Source organism: Neovison vison, chromosome 4 (genome assembly GCF_020171115.1).
Source record: "Neovison vison isolate M4711 chromosome 4, ASM_NN_V1, whole genome shotgun sequence".
Taxonomy (NCBI): domain Eukaryota; kingdom Metazoa; phylum Chordata; class Mammalia; order Carnivora; family Mustelidae; genus Neogale; species Neogale vison.
In genome coordinates, this window is record NC_058094.1 from 225,081,643 (window position 1) to 225,101,013 (window position 19,371).

At 60.7% G+C, this 19,371-nt stretch overlaps 1 protein-coding gene across 1 annotated transcript; it reads left to right on the forward strand.

Annotated features, from left to right (window-relative positions):
- The first annotated feature begins 1,658 nt into the window (after positions 1-1,658).
- Positions 1,659-19,079, forward strand: KRBA1 (KRAB-A domain containing 1). Its single transcript, XM_044246823.1, is given in 17 exon segments — positions 1,659-1,908; positions 1,910-2,142; positions 2,524-2,643; positions 3,326-3,472; positions 4,104-4,262; positions 5,144-5,275; positions 5,492-5,674; positions 6,622-6,777; positions 7,308-7,526; positions 7,998-8,171; positions 8,546-8,719; positions 10,520-10,672; positions 11,342-11,524; positions 12,226-12,402; positions 13,724-13,825; positions 14,322-14,483; positions 16,014-19,079. Coding segments are annotated over 17 exon segments (3,498 nt in total). The 5' UTR covers positions 1,659-1,810; the 3' UTR covers positions 16,940-19,079.
- Positions 19,080-19,371: the final 292 nt, after the last annotated feature.

Here is a 19,371-nt window from a genome sequence, read left to right on the forward strand (position 1 = left end):
CTCCACTGGTTCAGCAGCAGAGTGGGGGGAGGGGCTGCGGCACCATACGGTGCCCGCGGACAGAGGGTGACTGGCAGAGGAGGGGCAGGTGCCGGAGGGGACAGTGCCAAGAGGCAGCAGCAGTGATGATGGTTTTTAAAATCACTGACCTGAGCTGATGAAACAAGGTAGTGGATTCACGTCTTTGCTTTATTAGGAGTGTTTTCATTTTATTCAGTCATTTTTCTTACACTAGAAGGATGCTTCCCTTAGTTTACATTCTGCGGCTTAATTTGCACGAAGTTAATTTTTGCTGTAATTTGAAATACGTGCCTTTCAGATGCTGGTAATCTTGTAGGGTCTGATGGCCATTTTAAAGCCCACTTAGTGATGATTTTTAAAGAAGTTAGGACAGGACATTTTTTGTATCTTACAAAGCAGGGGATGTGTCCAAGGATGATTCCAGGTCTCTTCTGAGCCCTGCGGAGTAGGCCACACCGTGCCCGACTGCACGGCCACTGGGGTGCAGAGTGGAGAGGTCCAGAAGGGGGCTGGGATGGGGGAGTGGGGACAGGCGCAAGGAGGCCTGGATGGTGGCCTGGAAAGGCTCCCATGCACTGCACGGGCTTGGGGGTCAATGCCATGGGTCACGGCCATGGGGATCACTGTGGCCGGCCAGGGCCCTGAAGGTCAAGTGAGACCGGGACAGTGAGGGCAGGCTCAGCGCAGCACAGGCCTGGAGTCTGGCAGAGCAGCTGGGCCAGAGGTCTACAGAAGCACCGTGACTGTGGCATTTGGGGTCTGAAGATCAAGGGCTGCTAGCGAGGACAGGTGCGCCAGCTGCTGTTCCCCATTCCCGGTCGCACGGTCCTCTGCCCTGGTGCTGCAGGGTCTGCCTCCTCTAGACGGGCCAGGCCATTTGGGGCGCTCTGCTCACTGGCTTCCTTGGGGCGGGGCTGCGAGGAGCCACAGGAACATCTCGCTTGCTTGATTCTTGACTGTTGGTATGGAGAGTTTTGTTCTTTGTCCTACTTATTATCCGTTTTGTTTGTGATCTTGTTTTAATGCCGTCGTGACCGAACCTCAGGTCCTTGCTCCTTCGAGGTGAAATTTGCTTGTTAACTCTAGTGACTCTCTCCCGTGGTGAATTCAGGGCTGGCTGGGCTTCCCGGCCTGGAGGTGGCCTTTTCTTGGGCCCAGACTGGGGGCCACGGACTGTGCAGGCTTCCGTGGGGCGCTGCGACTCGGGTACCGTGACAGGCGCCGCGCCACACTACCACCAGCTGGCGGGTTTCACCAGCGAGCGGCTTCTCTCGCTGTGCTGGAGGCGCAGGACCTACAACCAGGGCAGTGGGGGGCTGTGCCCCCTCTGAAAGCTCCAGGGGCCGGATCTCCTTGCCTCCAGCCTCTGGTGGTCCCTCGTGTTCTTTGGGGTGTGGCTGTGTCATTTCATTCTCTGCCTCCATTGTCACCGGGCCTTCTCCCTGTGTGACTGTCTCTCCTTTTCTTTTCTTTCTTTCTTTTTTTTTTTTTTTTAAGATTTTATTTATTTATCTGACAGAGAGATCACAAGTAGGCAGAGAGGCAGGCAGAGAGGGGGAAGCAGGCTCCCCGATAAGCAGAGAGCCCAACATGGGGTTTGATGTGGGGCTCAATCCCAGGACCCCAAGCCAAAGGCAATGGCTTAACCCACTGAGCCACCCAGGTGCCCCCGTCTCTTCTCTTCTTATGAGGACACCAGTCATACCAGGTTAAGGGCCTGCCTGACCTACTCCATGACCTCACCCCGACTACATCTGCAAGGACTCTGTTTCCACCTAGGGCCACGTTCATGGGGGATGAGGGTAGGGACTTGAGCATTTGGTTTTGTGGACACGGTCCAACCCCATCCCTGTCTTGTGAGCAGATCCCCCACCTCTTCACCTGCCCCTGCCCACACCCTCACTGCGCCCCACTCCCTGGTGTACCCATGGAGACATGGCGAGGGGGGTGACCCTGGGAGGGAACCGCCAACTCCCCGGAGACTGTGCCCACAGGTGTCCGTGGCCTTCCAGGACCTGGCCGTGAGGTTCTCTGAAGAAGAGTGGCAGCTGCTGGGGGAGGGGCAGAGGGCCCTCTACCGGGACGTGATGCGGGAGAACTACGAGACGCTGCGCTCCCTGGGTAAGGAGCCCGCTCCGGCGCCTGGGAGAAGTGAAGGGAGGCAGGATCCAGGACCAGGCAGGTCCCGAGTCACCTTGAGCCCGCCAGGCCTGAGTCTTGTCTACAAAAGGAGCACTATGAGAGCTGGTGTTCCGAGAGCTTCAGGCCGAGCCGAGGGCCTTCTGGTTGTTTTAGGCCGTTGTAGTCTGCACCGGGGTTCTGGTAAGACTCAGTCCGGGCACCCCAGAATGGCCAGAACGCTGGGCAGCCTGGGCTCTGAGCATCTGGTGGCCCCGTGCTTTTGGGGGTCTGGGTGATGACGCGAACACACGTGCGTGATTGCGGTAGGTGGAGGCCGGCTTCCTTTCTCAGGAGGCTGTCCCTCCCTCTTTGCTTTCCCAGGGACAGATGGGCTGCTCCCCCTCTCGGCCTTCCTGTCGCCTGCGGAGCCCGGAGGAGCCATGGAAGGCAGGCGCTATGCTGGTGAGGGGCAGGAGACTCCCAGGGGAGGAGGCCCCCTGGGTGAGTGAACTTGGTAGATGAGGGTCAGGCGCTGCTGGGTGTCCTGGGCCCGGGCGGACTCACTCTAGCTCCTTCCACTGGGCAGTGCTCGGTCCCTGGCTCTACTCCTCAGGGAGCGCTGTGACCTCAGCCCTTGAAACACTCTATACCCAAACCTCTCCGTGACCTTTCCCCCTTTGCCCTCAGGGCTGTGAACCTGGCATACTGTTGCCCGTTGTATGCCATGCTAGGAAGAAACTTGGTGTCACCGTGGAGAGCACCCTCTACTCAAGCCCCCTTTCTGCTACGACGTGGAGAGCCAGCCTGTGGCTCCCGAGGGTGCTGCTGCGGGGGGGCTGACCGCCGGGGGCCTTGGATGGTGGACGTGGCCCACGGGACTAGCTGGATGGAGCCGGGAGGGTAGGGGTGCCAGGAAGGGCAGAGGACCCGGCCGGTGGGAGGGGGAAGGGAGGCAGCCCTGGCGACGTTCCCCTCAGAGAGGTACCGAGAAATGAGGGACACTACCTAGAGTCCCCAGCCCCCAGTCCCGGCTGGATCCCTTTCACTTCCCGGACATCATTGTCTCCTCACTGCTACCCACGTGGTAGGAGGGTGACGCGAAACGCTGGTTGGCAGTCGTGCGCAGAAGTGTGAGTGCGGAGCTGACCGAGGGTGTGGGGGTTCACTGCGGCGTCTCTGGCAGGAGGAGCACCCCCGCACAGCCTGCACCTCACTGCCCTGGTGCAGCTGGTCAGGGAGATTCCAGAGTTCCTGTTCGGGGAGGTCAGCCCGGAGACCGAGAGCGGGAGCGGGGCCGTCAGCCTGGACGGGGAGCAGGGGAACCCTGAGGGTAAGTCGGACAACGTCAAGTTCAAGCTGGGTGCCATGGGCCTGCCTGTGCCCTGCCAAACCCTAGGTGGGGTCATCTTGGTCACAAATGTCCTGGGAGCACGTCTGCCCCCGAGAAGGCATGGGTAGATTGTGAGACCGTGGCTCCTGGCCTTTCTCATGCTGGCTTCTACGTGTCCCATGGTGCCCTGTGTGGCAGGTGAGGCCAGTCTCTATTCTGGAGATGAGGAGGAAGAAGCAGTGCCCAGTCTGCATGGCCACTGGGGCTCAGTCCCCCAGCCTGTGCTCTGCCCACATCCCCAGTCTCTTGGTCCTTCTTCCTGCTCTGCTCACCGGCTGCTTTCAGCTCAGACCGCACTTCCTTAAGAAGTCTGTCCCCACCAGCCCTGGCCTTTGAGCCTGCTCAGTGGATGGCAAATGACACAGAAAGTGGGGATGGGGGAATCCTATCAGCTCAAGACTGGGGCTGTGAATCTATGTTTCAGAGCCTGGGAATGACCATCCAGAGGAACTGACATCTGCGTCATTGTCAGTGGCACAGGACAAGGAAGGGCCTGGAGGGGCAACGTTGGGGGCATTTTCCCTGCTGCTGGGCTTAAGTCTAGTTTTGTGTGTTCTCTCCTCCTCCCCAGTAGCAGCTGGGACCATGAAGACTTGCCCTTTCCGAGGCCTTCTCAGCTGCCTTCCAGACACGTCCACTGGCTGGCCCCGCATGGCCACCACGTCTAGCAGCGGCTCATCGTCCAGCAGCCCGCCTGGAGCCGGGGGCCAGGGGAGCCCCCTCCCCTTCAGTGAGTACGACCTAGCAAGGGCAGGGCTCTGACCCTGGAGGAAGGGGGACTGGACTCTGTGCCGTCCTCCTTATCTTTAGGCCTCAGTTTCCCTTATTGCTCAAGCGGGCTGTCTCCCCAGAGAGCAGGACAAGGGCCCCTGTCTGTAGAGCAGAGAGGAAGTGTGATTCTCAGTCCCCGAGCCGCTCTCGCCCAGCCCTGCTTGCAGAGTCCTGCGTGGTCACAGATAGTGAGCGGAAGGTGGTTTCCAACACGCGGGCCCGTCAGCGAGGGACACCGCTGGACGCACCTGACCTGAGTCTCAGACCTTCTCACCAAGGCAGTCCTAAGAGCAGAGGCTGGCAACTAGAATTTCTCTGGGGTCTCATTGTATTTCTAGAAATTCTTGCAAATTTTGCCTTTGTTGGAATGTCTTTTATTTAAAATGTCTTAGAAGAATATGGACTAAAATTGGCTCTCCTGAAAACAGACCCTAATCAGCCTGTGATTTTAAGTGCCATCTGGCGGATTGGCTCTGGGTGTCCCCACGCTCAGGTTTGAGAAGCGTGAGTACAGGACCGGGCCCTGCATGTCAAGGCTGCCCGACTCATTTCTTGAGCCAAAGTCAGAGGCTGGATTTGGGCGGTTCTGGGTTACTCAGCACAAGCAGTCCTGGTGTTTACAGTGACACCAGAAGGAAACCGGGAAAGGAGCCCCAAGCCGGACTCCTAGGACAAGCTTGCAGGAGCTGACTCAGCCACAAGCCCAAGTTTCCAGGACTTGGCCACCCGCCAGGGATGTGTGGGGGACTGAGAGGCCTGTCCTCTATGGGGAACAATCTGGGGCAGTTCCTCAGGGCCAGGAGCCAGGGCTAGAAAGACTTTCTGTCTCTCCTGTAACAGAAACTGCTGACAAACCAAGATCTACAGAGAAGGACAGCCCAGAAGCCCCAGGTGGGGAGCCCAGCCCTCCTGCCTGTAGCCCCAGCAGGAAGAAGGGCCATGGAAGACAGGAGAAAGGGACCCTGGGGACAGGTGAGAGGCTGAGAGTGGGGTGTGCCCTGGAGCTGAGCAGGGAAGGGAAACGGAGGCACGCTCGTTCACACAGGCCTGTGGGGCGGCTCTCTCATCTCGGCCTCCTGACAGCCTGACGTGGCACATGTCCCCGTCCACACAAGTGGGAATCTCGGACCTTTGAGATTCCCATCGCTGCCATCATCAGGGCGGCCCTGGCCTTGGCTGGTCTTGTAGGTGCCGTGGGAATCTCCCCTGGGAACAGCCCCTTGCAAGGCCTTATCAACTGCCTGAAGGAGATCCTTGTGCCTGGGTCCCAGCACCCTGAGGTGTCCCAAGGCTTGCTGCCTCCCGTCGCCGGCCAGGGCGCCCCTCAGCGAACCAGAGCGGAGCTGGGGCCTGAGAGCCTGCCCTGGGAAGGTGAGTCCCCTGGGACCTGTCTCCTTAGGCCAAGGTCTGAAGCTCCAGAAAAGCTCAGGTTGCCTTTCTGTGGCCGTTTCTCTGTAAATACCATGTCTTCCCAAAGGAGCGGCTGCTCCCCGGTCGTCGGTGGCCTATTTCTGGAGGCAGGCGGCTTTCTTAGGAGAATGACATTTGGTCAGCTGGTAGAAGGAAACTCGGAAACAGACGTGGCCCTGGATCCTCCTGTCTTTCACTCGTCTTACTGTGGGACCTCTGAGGAGGAGCTACTGAGTGTCCCTTTGCTTTGAGTCCAAGTGGCTGCTTAGGTGGGGGGGGAGGTAGTATCGGGCAGCGTGGCGGGGGCAGGAGCTGTGAAGACTGTGAGAGGCTCCTTTGAGCCTTGGTTTCCCCATCTGTGAAAGGGGCTCACTGATCCCACCTTCAGGTACAGTGAAGCTCAGATACAGGAAGGTACTTGAGGGCGCGCGCGTGTGTGTGTGTGAAAAGCTCGGTCCTCCTCAGAGAGATGCTCCGCTCAGCACCCAGGGAACCATAGGCAGGAAGGGACCTGTCCACTCGCTTCCTTCTCTGTGTCGTGCCCCATCTTGATGCTGGCCTCCTCATCTTCCCTCCTTCCTGCCGTCTGCTTCAGGGAGGTGTGAAGACAGGACTTTTTTTTTTTTAAGATGTATTTATTTATTTTAAGAGGCAAGGGGGAGAGAGAAAGAGTCGGGGTGGGGAAGGGGCAGAGGAAGAGGCACAGTCTTCAGTAGCCTCTGCGCTGAGCACAGATCCTGGGGCTCCATCCCGTGATGACTGCACCCCCCAGGAACCCCCAAGACAGGCATTTTTTAAAGCAAGCACCAAGAAAACAGTGGCCCACATTCCCAGATTTCTGGACTGTCTACTTTTTGTTGTTTGTCGTGACTGGGCTCAGGGTGACAATACGTTCCTCTTTCCTATAGTGAAGACAGAGGCAGCTTCCGGGGCTTGTCCCCTGCAGGGTCTGCTGAACTGTCTGAAGGAGATCCCGGAGGCCCGGCACAGGCGTCCCATCCCCTTGGGAGTGGGGGACCCGCCACTGCAGGAGGACCCAGGGGCTTGCCCAAGGAATTCTGGAGGTAAAGGCCCCTGGCTGGTCCGGGAGGGCCCCAGGACGATAATCTGTTTGCTTCTCCAGCTCCAAGCGGGCCCCCATATCAGGCCCTCGAGGCCTTCCCTCTGTGTGTAGGTCACAGTTGCCGTATGTCAGGGGCCGTCCCTGTAAAGGCAGCTCAGCATGTAGGAAGTGCTTCATCAATCCGTGGTCGCTATCCAGCTTGACTGTTGGAGTAGTGCTGAAAGTTCCAGAAGGGAAGAATGGAGCATAGGGAAGAGGAGGCCGAGAACAGAAGCGAGAGCTCTGGCCCAGCAGACAGAGAATTGGGTGTTCTCATCATGGTCCTGTGGGCTGGGGGCGTGTTTGCACACACTGTGGTGCTGATGTGGCATTCCTCAGTAGAAATGTCTGGAGGTGCCCCACAGGGGCCTGGGGCAAGGTGGGGGTGTGAGCTGCTCCATGTGCTGGTGTTCGAGCCGTGACCGCCTTGGAGCCAGGGGCCTTGAGAGCCCTGTCCTGACCCTATATCGGCCTCACGGGGGCTTCCCACAGGGCCCAAACCCCTCCAGACCCCTCCTCCGGGTCCCGGTCCGGGAGCTGGCAGCGCGCTCTCCACGGTGAAGCTGGAGGACGGCTGGGCCCGGAGTCCCCCAGTGCCTGCATCCTGTCAGCTCAGCAAGTGGACCCGCAGCCCCTCTGCCACCAGCAGCCAGGGGGGCAATGGAGAAACCAGAGGGGTCCAAGTGCCCAGCTGGGGTCCCCTAGCTCAAGGTAAGGCCTGGGGGCATCTCTGAAGTCCTCCGGTGGGATTCTCTGCCCCACCAGCAAGGTTCTGCCAGCCCGAAGGGGAGGGAGCAGGTCCAGCCTGCAGGGGGAGGACCATGCGGGCCTTCTTAGGGGGTGACTCCCTTCTCTTCACCCGCGTCCTCTCTTATCTGGGCCCCTGCCTGGAAGCTGTCTATTCTGGGGACTTCCATTTATAGAACTTTCCTGCCCGTCAGGAAGCTGGCCGCTGCGTGCATGTGGGTATCTCCACGCCACCCTGGGCTGGGGTGCAGACTTGTCCTTGCCCTGTGGGAACAGGGAGTGATCCAGAGTCCCCCACAGGGTGTCCTGCTTGGCAGGCCTCCACGCCCGTGTGGGCCTTGTCAGCCCTGCACAAGGCAGGTTGGGGCAGCCAACCTGGGGCTGGGCCGGGGGCACGTGCCCGAGATGGTGATAGGACCATCTCCCCTGTCCCAGCCGGCAGTGCCTCGAGCTCACCCCTGGAAGCCCTGGAGGCCTGTCTGAAGGGCATTCCCCTGAGTGGGTCGTTACCTCCCCAGCCGCTGGCCGCCTCTGGATTCCGGAGCCCTCAGCCGGGAGACCCCGGGTCTCAGAGGCCCGAGCTACAGCCCTGCAGACCCCACAGTGAAGGTAGACGGGCCCCTGGGCGCAGGGGTGCTGAGGACATCGTTAGGTCCCCCGTTCCTCCTCCTGGGCCTCTGCAGCTGCAGGCCCTTCTGTAGCCCCCTTACCGGTGCGTCCCCCTGAGCAGTTCCCGAACGTGGTGGGAGCCCAGCTCTTCCTGCTCCCTGGCCCCTCGGAGGGCTCTTACCTTCCAGCCCCACGAGACATGCAGTTGGGTTCGCGTGGGTTTTTCAACCAGTGCTTGAGCCCCTAACCTAAGGGGAGACCCTTGGGGGATATCCTTTGGGGTAGGTGTCCTGGGTGCCCACCCCTAGGCCAGGGCCCAGGGGACCTCTTGGCCAGTGGCTTTCTCGTGATGTCAGCTGTGCTGTTTCCTGCAGAGGCAGCTGGGGGTCCTCTTCTGGCTCTGAGTCTGCCGGCCTGTGTGAGAGACAGCCCTGCCTTCCTGTCGGGTCCCCACAGCACCCCTCCCAGCTTCTCCTCATCCAGCAGCACCGATGGGGACCTGGACTTCCAGAGCCCTGGGGGCAGCCAGGGACGTCCACGGGGAAAAGGTGAGCTGGGAAGCCTGAGGCTGGGAGTCAGTCCTGGGGAAGGACGAGAGGCCTCCATGCCCACCGTCCTGTCCGAGCCAACTGGGGCAGACTGCCGTGCCCGGCGTCTGGAGCAGAGCGGGGGTACCGGGGCAGGAGCGGACACGGGACTTGGCACAGGCTGGCAGTGCGCACTTAGCTCCGAAAGGGCAGGACTACATCTAAGACCCCTTACAAAATAGAACGAGGTCCCCTCTAGTGTCAACTTTTTCCTTATCCCAACCACAAAGAAATGCCTATAATAATAGACTGACCTCTGACCTAGGAAAAAATATTCCGAGGTTCATGTAAAAGCACTTTAAGGAGTGTCAGTGGTGACCTGCGGCTCGTCAAGTGCCGCCCGCCTGCCCCCGTCTCGGTGGGGCAGGGGCGGCCACGGTGAGCTGTCACACCTCTTTGGAATCCCGTAGGACTCTATAATGTCCCCTCTTGACCTTTGTCCCCACTTGAGTCATCCAAGCGCTCTTGGTCTGCCTTGTCCACAGACACTGGGTCCCCCCGTTGCTCACCTCTGTATCCTGCCGCATCTGTTGTTGGCGGAAGGCCTAGAGCTGCCCCAGGACTCTGCCGCGGGCTCGCCGGGGCCGCCTGTGCCTGTGGCGGCCTGGATTCCTGCGCCCGCCGAGGCCAGCCCCTTACTGTGGGGGCTCTTTCCCCCCAAATGCAGCCAGCCTTTCTTTTTAAGGTTTAGTTTTTAATAGGTAATCAGTGTCTCGTTCAAAAGCTATAAAAGGTTTCGGAGGAGAGATGGTGCTGTCCTCCGTCCTGAGTCACCACCGCCGGCCACACGTTCTCTCAGCTTCCAGGGGCGGTGGAACTCTAACCGCAGGCCTCCCACCTGCTTTCTGTTTGCCATCTCCCTGCGGCACCTTCCTGAATTTTGCCTGCAAGTTTCTCGGACACTCGCCGCAGCCGGTTCCCACTGACCGCTGCTCGGCACCGCCCGTGGGGGTTTGCGCGTTGCCTGCTTGTGCGGCCTCTGTCCGTGCACTTCGCTTTCTGAGGAACCCAAACCACGGAGAGTTCGTGCTGCCTTTTAGAAGCTTCCCGCCCAGCTCCCCGTGTGGCTCTGGAACCCAGGGAGACTGCCTCTGGGGCTCCTGTGGTTAAGCTTCGCTCTTCCGGCCCCCGCGGCAGCCCAAAGCGCTGGTTCTTGTTCTTCCTGCCCCGCCCGCCCCGCCGCAGCGCGCGCCTTCGGGAAAGAGTGTGGCCACGATGTCAGCTCACCCAGGAAGGGCATTTCCGTTTTTTTGGATTTTTGGTTCATCTACTTCCTGCTGCTTCTATAGCTTTGTCACTAGAACTACAGTATTTTTGATGTATCTGTGTTTTTGCTTTTTTTTCCCCCCAAGTTGTGAGCGTGCTAGTGTTGGCCTTCTCAGCCTGCTACGTCGTATCTGGAGGTGACGGCCCCTGAGCGTTTCCCTCTGGCTGGTGCAGGGAGCCTCAGGGCTGTCTGTGGGCAAGGCAGCAGGGTGGCCTCCCTCCCAGGGATGGGTCGCCCTTGTCACAGCCCACTGACCAGGTTCTGTGTACACGGCTCGGACAGGCTGGCCTCTTCCAGGGCTGGCCCCGGGCAGGCCTGCCCAGAGCCAGGATTGACATGTGCTGGGCTCCAGGTGCTTGCCATGACAGGCCCAGGGCTCTGAACCTCCTACTGTGGCCCCAGCTGCCCTGGACAGAGGGGTGGAGGCTAGGCTCCCGGGCTTTGCAGAGACTGAGCTCTGACCCTCCAAGGTTGCAAATGTGGGCTTTTCACAGGAAGCCCAGTGGGAAGCTCCCCGCTCCAGGGCCTGGAGAACTGTCTCAGAGAGATACCTTTGCTCAGGCCGCAGTCAGCCTCGTCCTGGTCCTCGGCAGGGGACAGGGCGCTCCAGAGGGGGGAGCCCAAGAACTGGACGGCAGACAAGGAAGGTAAAGCATGACTGCCCTGGCGTGGGTGTCGAGGAGCAGGGGAGGGTGACTGTCACACAGCTAGCCCCGGCCCTGCCCCCCCCACGCAACTGGCCAGACTCCAGCCAGCCCTGAGAGGAGAAGATGCCCTGGAAATGGCCTGGGCAGAGGCTGTGTGAGGCCAGGAAGCCGGACAGTGCTGCCAGCCTTTCCATAGTGGATGGAGTTTGGGCAGGGTACCCAGGGCTGCATCAGGGCCGGGGCTGGGGCCGGGGCTGGGGCCAGGGCTGGAGCTGGGGCTGCGGCTGGGGCTAGGGCCAGGGCCGGGACTGGGACCTGCCAAGGAGATGGATTGCAAGTCCCACCTCCTGCTGCTCCGAGTCCAGGCCTGAGCCCAGGCCTTGGCAGCAGAGCATCTCTCGATCCTGGGTGGGTTGGGCCCGCATGCCTTGGTGTCCAGCACATTCACTGAGCTTTGGGGCCCCCAGCAGTCCAGGTATGGGGTCTGGGGATAAAGAGGTCCTGGAAGATTTTGGCGGCTCCTGGGAACATCTGTAGGCCTGGCATGTGTCCCACAGCTGGTGCTCATGTGGCCCGAGAAGCCAGCAGTGGCAGAAGCTACACTCTTGTCTGGTGACTTCCTTGCCTCAGTGCTCCATGGGGCTGACGGGCCTCTTCCCATTTAAACAGGACTGAGAGGCGAGGCCGGGGAGCCATTTCATCTGGGACAGAGTCAGGGGGAAGCAGCCACCAGCAGCTTCCAGCTGGCCAGCCCCCAGGCGCTTACATCCAGCGGTGTCCCCGTCTGCTACCAGCGAGGGCTCAAAGACCACGGGGCTGCCAGGCCGGGGCCGTGGAGGTGGCTCCCAGACGGTGAGCTGCCAACCCCCCGGTGTTTCCCGGCGCGTCTTCCCTTCCAGTAGAATCCTCCCCTCTTCCCTGCTCCTTCCATCCCCGCCAGGCCCGGGCTGTGTGCTGGAGCGCGTGCATTTCCCAGACCGCTGCCGTGCCCCGACGCGTGCCTGAAGAAACCCATAAGCCGGCCTGCTGGACAGAGGGGGATGGTTTCCAGCGGCCGTGGGGTTTCTCCGGGAGATGACCGGTGGCTTCCCTAATTGTAGTTGTTGCCTGCGGTCCCGGGTGGGCGGGGGACCCCCTGCTATTTCCACTGCTCATTTGTCCTGACAGCGCTGCTCCTTCCCGGCCCTGCCCGAGTGGCTGGCAGGGTCTGGCTTATTTGGATAAATGTGGTATTTCTAAATATTTCCAGCAGAGGAGCGCTGGCTCTGGGGGGCTTCCCGTGGACAGGCCTGTGTCTCCGCTTTTGGACCACTGGTGCTGAGTGAAGCAAGTAGGGGGGGCGGCCCGGCTCTCATACCCAGGGCCTGTCTGCAGCCAGACTGCTGGGGCTGGTGCCAGGGACTTGGAACTTCAGGAAAGTTGCGCGCTGCCTTCGCTCCCCCGTACCTTCCGTGGCCAGAGCGGGAGCTCTACAGGGTCTCCCAGAGCTAGAGGGGCCTCCTGCCTGTCATCCAGCCGATGGACCGAATGTTCTTCTGTTGCCGTTTGCCCAGGTGCCGCCCCGAAGCCCTCCCCGCTCCGCTGTCTGGAGAACTCTCTGAAGGGGATCTTGCCAGGGAGGCCCTTGCGCTTCGCCTGCTTGGCGGGTCCCAGCCCCAGCCCCGGCTCCAGCTCGAGCTCCAGCTTCAGCAGCTCAGAAGGAGACGAGCTCTGGCAGCTGCTCCCACAGGGTGAGCCGTCCCCACCCCTGTGTTGCCAGAGAGGGACCGCCCGGCTGCAAGGCTCCTGGCCCCCTGTCCCTGGGCCCAGGCGGCGCCTCCACTGGCAGTGGCCCCGGTGAAGGCCCAGGGAGAGCAGAGCTCGGGGACCCCTGCCGGCTCCGTGCCGGTGAGCCCAGGGGCTCTTGCGAGGGGGCCTGGGTTCTCTCCTGGCCTGACTCTTGCTGGAACTCTCTGCTTTGGTCACGCTTGAGTTCCTGCAAGCTGAGCCTCCTCTGACAGAGAGGGTGGGGCGAGGCATAGGGCCCCGCGATGGTTGAGCAAGTTGTGTTGAGTGAGGAAGCCGGCAACGAACCTAACACGAATACATTGTCGCTATATCATGTGCGCGCCATATGCGCTGATACCGTCTGTCCACGCGTGTCCACGTCCCTGTCCGAGGGGATGCTCTCAGCAAGGGAAGCCCGAGGCGCTCTCCCAGCCCATGTGACTTGTGGGGAGCCCTGTGGACATTTGCCCCCCCAACCCCGGGCTAGTCCTGTGGTTCTTATTATCATAGGACGTGTGTTGGCAAAAGCTGTCAGGGGACTTGGAGGAACTGGATTTATAATCCTCAGCCCCTGTGGGGCACGTGGTGCCGGGTCAGGAGGCACCAGGGACTCTGCCTTTCTTGGTCCCCAGGGCGGGGTGTCTGAATTTGGCAGGTTCACCCTTTACTGGGGAATTTAAAGCATCCGAGCGGGAGTTAGGGCACACAGAGAGAGAAGCAGGCTTTCGAGTGGCCGGTTCTCTAAACCTTGATGCTGGGCCTTCTGGATGGGGGCATCCGTGGCTCGGGCGAGCCAGCCTGGCTCCTTGTCTGGTGGCTTTGCTTGTGGCTGTGCCGGGCCTCCAACAGTACGTTTAGCCGAGATGGAGGTCTTCGGAGTGGACGGCACGGCGAGCAGAAGCTTTAAGTCAGGGTGTGTGTGTGTGTGTGTGTGTGTGTGTGTGTGTTTTTAAGATTTTATTTATTTATTTGACAGAGATCACAAGTAGGCAAAGAGGCAGGCAGAGAGAGAGGGGGAAGCAGGCTCCCTGCTGAGCAGAGAGCCTGATGTGGGGCTCGATCCCAGGACCCTAGGATCATGACCTGAGCCGAAGGCAGAGGCTTCACCCACTGAGCCACCCAGGCGCCCCTAAATTGTCCAAATTTGATGATAAACAAGAACTGTCCACAGAGAGATTCTCCCACGTGGGAGAACTTAGAGGTTGTCCTGTCAAGAAATGCTGCCTGCTCCCCTGGGCAGTGTCGCTCCTCAGTCCAGGCCTGACCTGGTGTTTCTCCCTGCAGGAAAAGCAGAAGAGAAGACGGGGGGCAGGTTCCAGTTGCCCTGGAGAGACGTGTCATCGGAAACCCCGGGCCGGCCTGCGCCCCCGGGCAGTGCCGGAGGAGGTAGGGGTGCGGTGAACAGTTGGGAAGGGAGTTCTCTGCCAACGCAGGCCCGCGGCTCCACGCAGTCCTTGGCCCCAGCATGGGCTGGACCACACCATGTTCCTCATGTGGGATACGGCAGAGTGGGCTGGGCACAGGGCAGTTCCCCATGGCCCATGGGGCGCCCCCAGTGCATGCCTGGAGGAGCCTCACCGGTTGGGGCCTGCAGATCACGGCCCTCTCTGTCTGGTCCCTCCGGCGTTCACCTCAGGGGAGAGCTAGAGGTGTCACTTCCTGGCTGCAGATGATTCCAGAACTAATCCAATCCACCTGCATCACACGTGCCCTAGCAAGCCATTCAGGTGGGGCTGGCCTCCCCGACAGGCCGAGCGTGGCCATCCTGCACCCCGTTTCACCAGTGTTTGAAAGTTGAAAGTTCCATTTTTTAGGCCGTGTTCAAGTATCCGCGTGTCAGAAGGGGTATCCACACCCCAGGTGGTCTGTGCTCTTTCCGCAGGAGCCGCTGGGAACCCCTGCCCTGCCGCTCAGCCCGAGAAAAGGCCTGGCCCGGGGCCCTGCCAGCCTCCTGGATCAGTTCCTGGATCCCTGGCCTGGAAGCCCAGGGTCGGTGAAGAATCCAGGGGTCTGGGGCCTGGAAACGGAAGACCCAGTGTTGCAGGTGAACTGGTGGCTTCCCTGACCCCTTACGTCGTCAGGGGCCCTGCGGGCACAGGGTAGGCAGGGGGTCAGCGTCTGCTGTGGTCTCCGCCTGCCCTCCCTGCTGCTTAGCTCCTTCCCGCAGGGCAGACGGTCCAGAAGAAGCAGGGGGCGGCTTGTGCTCAGCGGCCTCGCAGCTCGTTCGGGTCAGAGGCACGAGGGCTCTCATCTCGAGGCCCGGGTGGTTATTTCGTTCACTGTTTTCTCACAGAAATAGCTGGCTTTTTCCTGAAAGTACTTTCTAGAGACAGACCTACTGGTAGATCATACCCAGAATCAGAGTCTGGGGTTTGACGAGACCGTCCAGAGGGGTGAGGAAAAGGGCCCTGTAGTGTTGAATGACCTGGCCGAGGGCATCTGGAGAGATGGGGTCGGTGTCACACCTGGCCCTGGGGAAGCCCTTCCCTGTACCTGGCAGGGGCATGTGGAGGGCACGCGTGGGGCTCAGTCTCCTGGCTCACCGGGGGACCTGCGCCAGGACCCTCCCCCCAGTAGCTGGGGGGGGGCTTCGACGCCAGCTCCCCACTTCTGCGACTCTGGAGGCGCAGCCATTTTACCGAGGGTGCCGAGCCAGCCCCAGGTTGCCGGCCCCGTTGCCTCTCCCTTCCGGGAGAAGTGTGCCTGCCGCGCCGCCGGCATCCTAGCCCTTAGCCCTTCGCGTGGGATCCTTCCCGAAGAAGCTGACCAGGCAGCGTTCCATCCCGCAGGGTCAGAGTTAGGTTCTCCACAAGTGAGGGCCTTCTCCCCTTCCTTCTGGCTGGAGCCCGGGTGCTGAAGAGGGGACAGAGCTGGGCTGGGTGCGGCGAAGTGGGGGAAGGCAGGTGGGCCCCACCGGTCTGGGGTGGTACGTGCGCTTTCCTGTGAGGTTTGCCTGGGGTGGAGACCCGTTCCAAAGGGCCTTAGGGGAAAGGATTAGGTGATTTTTGTAAAAATAATTTAAGGTCTAAAATCCTGTGCGTCTGACCTCAGAATAGGGCGGGTAGAGGTCAGGACGGATGTGCTGGTGAGCGCAGCGCTGGGCACTGATGCTGCCTCTGGTCACCCCACGGGAAGACACCCTGCCCCGGGCTGCTCTGGCCCCCCTGGGCCCCTTTCCCAGATACTGTCCATGGCCTTGGCCTCTTGCTCTCCGCTGAGCTTTCTCCAGACCCTGCCCTCTGACGCGTAGGGCAGGGTTTGGTGGTCTGGGATGTCCTTTTCCCTGAAAGGCAGTCCTTTTCCTAGATGGTGGGAAGGCCACTCGCTGCTCCGGGAAAGCTCAAGACCCAGTACGGGGTTTATCCTGTCCACGAATGCGGGGAGTAGCTGGGAGGCGTGCCGCCACCTCTGATGCCCGGGGCACTGGCATCCGTGTCCTCAAGCCGGAGCCACTTCTGTCCCATCTAAAGCCAGGCCTGAGTAGCTGGGGAGGATGCCGAAGGGGCCTTGTGGGGGGAGAGAAAGCTTCTGACAGCCCGTGAACTCTGACCCCATGTCCCTGCTTTGGTTTCAGCGGGAACCCACGGGAAGCCACTTCCCGGAGGCCTGCCAGAGCCGCCCGCTGCGGCTGCTGTCCGGCCGGCTTTGCTGCAGGCGCCCCCACCGCCATGCCCCTGCGGAAGCTGTCTGCAGCCCGAGCTCCGCAGCCTGGGCGCTGCCCTCTCCGAGAAGCTGGATCGGCTCGCTGCGGCCCTGGCAGGCCTGTCTCAGGAAGTAGCCACCATGAGGACCCAGGTGGATCGGCTGGGGAGGCGTCCTCGGGGCCTTGGGCCCAAGTGCCAGGCTTCCTGGCCGTGGGCCCCCTCCCGGGGCTCTCGCTGGGCTCATGGCCCTGCGCACAGACACCTGCCCTACTGGAGACAGAAGGGCCCCACCAGGCCGAAACCAAAGATCCTGCGTGCTCAGGTGGAAGGCGGCAGGGCTGGTGACACCTCAGGCCTTTCCTGCCGAAGGTTCCGCCCGGCATCCCAGCTGCCTCCGGACACCCCCACAGCAGAACCTTCTGGACCCAGTTCCAGCCCTTCCCAGCAGCCGCTCTCCTCAGCATGCAGCTGCCGCGCCGTGGTGCCTCTGCATGCCTCCCTTGGACACTCTGTGGGTCCCCGGAGTCCCCCCACCCCTACAGTGCCTACTGCCACCTTACCCCCACAGATGGCATCTGCAAGCAGAGTCGAGGCAGAGCCGCTCTTCGCGGCTGCGGTGCCACCGGGGGCTCAGAGCCGGCCCAAGGATCCAAACAGCCTGATGGCGGGGGTCCAGAGAGCCCTTGAGGAGCAGCTGTGGGGTGGGGAACACAGGGTCCCGAGGTGGGGCGCCCCTAACCACCTTCTTCATCAGCTCAGTCCCGCTGAAGCTGTCCAGAGCCTGGCCACTTCTCCTAGGGGCTGTCCCACGCCCTCACCCTGCTCCAACCGAACCTTCCCTGCTTCCGGGCCGTGAAGGTGCTGGGAGTTCCGCCATTGGCCTGAGCACCCCTGACTTTGTGCCGCTGTTTGCTCAGGGAGGCCACTGTTCGGGGCGCATTTCTCAGCCACGCCTGTGGCCTTCTTGGCTCAGGTTCATTCAGATGCCGCGTCCCTGTCTTGTCCCTCCCACTAGGACGGCCCTAGCCGGCCGGGGTCTGGTGGGCCCACAGGCACATGCACACCACGCTTGCCTGGCCACTGCGTCGGCCACAGAGGGACCAGGACTGCCCCATTTCCTAGCATCCGCCCTCCCTGAGCTCAGCTCGGAGGAGGGCTTGGCCCTTGCTTTCCTGGTAAATCGGGGGCCTGGGTTTCATTTGGAGAGAACTCTGCCCGTGGCCGAAGCTGGATTTGCCTGTGTGGAGTCAGTCTAGTGTGAGAGGAGTGGGGTGCAGAGGTAAAGGCCCCGGGCTCCTAGGAAGGGGCTGCCTGTGGTTCTCTTCCCAGGACGAGTACCTGGTCGGCTCCGCTGCCTGCCTCTCCACACCCTCAGGAGAATTCAGCCACCTCCCAGAAGGCCGGGGAGATCATCTGCCGAACGGAATTTCCTGATGAGTCCTTGGAAGAGCCCCGAACATTACACCGGAGCCCAGCCCACAGCCCACAGCCCAGTCCCTGTGACCAGCGGACACTCATTCTCAGCCTGGGGGCCAGAGTCCAGGGTCAGGGGGTGGCCAGGCCTGTTCCTACTGACGCAGTGAGGAGACTGTGCCCCGGGGCTCCCTCCTGGCTTCTCACTGGTCATCTTTGTGTCCACATGGCTTCTCTGTGTCTGCGTGCGTCCAGATTCCCCCTTTGTGTAGGACAGCAGCCACGTTGGACCCCAGTGCCCTCACTGTGACTCGATCACCTCTTTAAAACTCTGTCCCCAAATAAGGTCACATTCTTAGGTACTGAAGTTAGGACTTCAACATGAATTTGGGGGACACAATTCAAACCGTAACACGTGTAAGGGGCTGGTTAGCTTTGTTGACTTCGTCCTGGGAGACGAGGGCTTGACTAAGGGGTCTCCAGACCAGAAGGGCCTGCTGTGCACCCCTGCCCCTCGCAGGTGGCCCTCAGCGGTATACCGGGAGTGCTATCTGTGGCTTACCTGCCTCGTGTCTGTCCCCAGGGTCAGATCTCTTCCCCCAACCTTATGTTGCCACTTCCGTCCTTATTGGATGTGAGGAATCTTCGGGAACTGTCTGTGTGCACATTTCCTAGGAGGAGCTGCCCGGCAGGTTCTGCCATCAGGGAACACGGGTGCCTGAGCTGAGACCCAGGCCAGCTCGGCGCCCAAAAGGGGCTGTCGCCTTGTGGCTGCCGTGCCTGCTCAGGGCCGAGGGACGCGCGGCTGGCTACTGAGGCGGGAGGGAGGGGACGGGGCTGGACTGACGGCGCGTCACCGAGCGGGTGATTGCAGTGTGTTCAGGACTGAGTAAGTCCCAGGAGGACTGTCTCAGAAGCTCGTGTCCAGGAGATCACGTCACTGGATGTTTAGGCTGACTTCCCAGGTAGCCATGCTTGATAAGAGTAAGGAACGGAAAACTTCTAGACATTCTACTCAGAGACCTCAGGAAGATGAGTCTGTTCCTCTCTTCAGGCTTCTGTGAGTGAGGCTGGGCACGTTTCGGAGCCCCTGAAAGGGACGGACAGGGCTGGGGGGAGGGGGTGGAGAGTGTGGTCAGGATGACAAGGGTTCTGGGTGCCTCAGCTCAGCCCTCCCTTGGTCCTGCCCGCTGGCCTCCTGTCCCTTCTCCCCTTCTCAGCAGCGGTCACAGAGAGGTCAGCACCTGCCTTGGGCATCTTAGGGTTTTGTTTGGTGGACTTCCTAAGTATCCGGCATCACGCAGACCCTGCAGCAGGTATGAAGGAACAGATGAGCTCAGAGGGCGTAGGTGACTTTGAAGTAGCACGGCTTGTCCTTGGCGGAGCCCGCAGGAGCACTGCACCCCTGCTGGTGCTTGGCAACGGGGCACATGCCCTCCCCTGCCAGGGAACCCTCCTTCCTGCCTTCACCTCTGCTGCAGACAAGGATGCTGGGGGCCGGCCCAGGCTCAGTGGTCCAGATCCAACTCGACCATATAGGAAGCTCAAGTCTTTTTTTTTTTTTTTTTTAAGGATGTGGAAAACAAGTAATAAAATGAATGGTAAGAAGCTTCCTGCTCTGTGTGTTTGCATCACAGGCCTACTGCCACACAAGCACAAAACCCTTTCATGGTTGGTAGCTGGAAAATGTAGACTCGGTAATTTGGTGGAAAATCTGTGCCGTTTAGTCCGTGTGCATCTCCTTTACCTGCTTCGCGAGGAAATGTGGTCATTGGTGAGAGGAACAGGGAATTCCAGGGGCCCGGGGAGCGGGCTTGCAGGGAGAGAAGAGAAGGTCTAGCCCTGCGTGTGCCCACTGTGGGCATTAGGCTGACG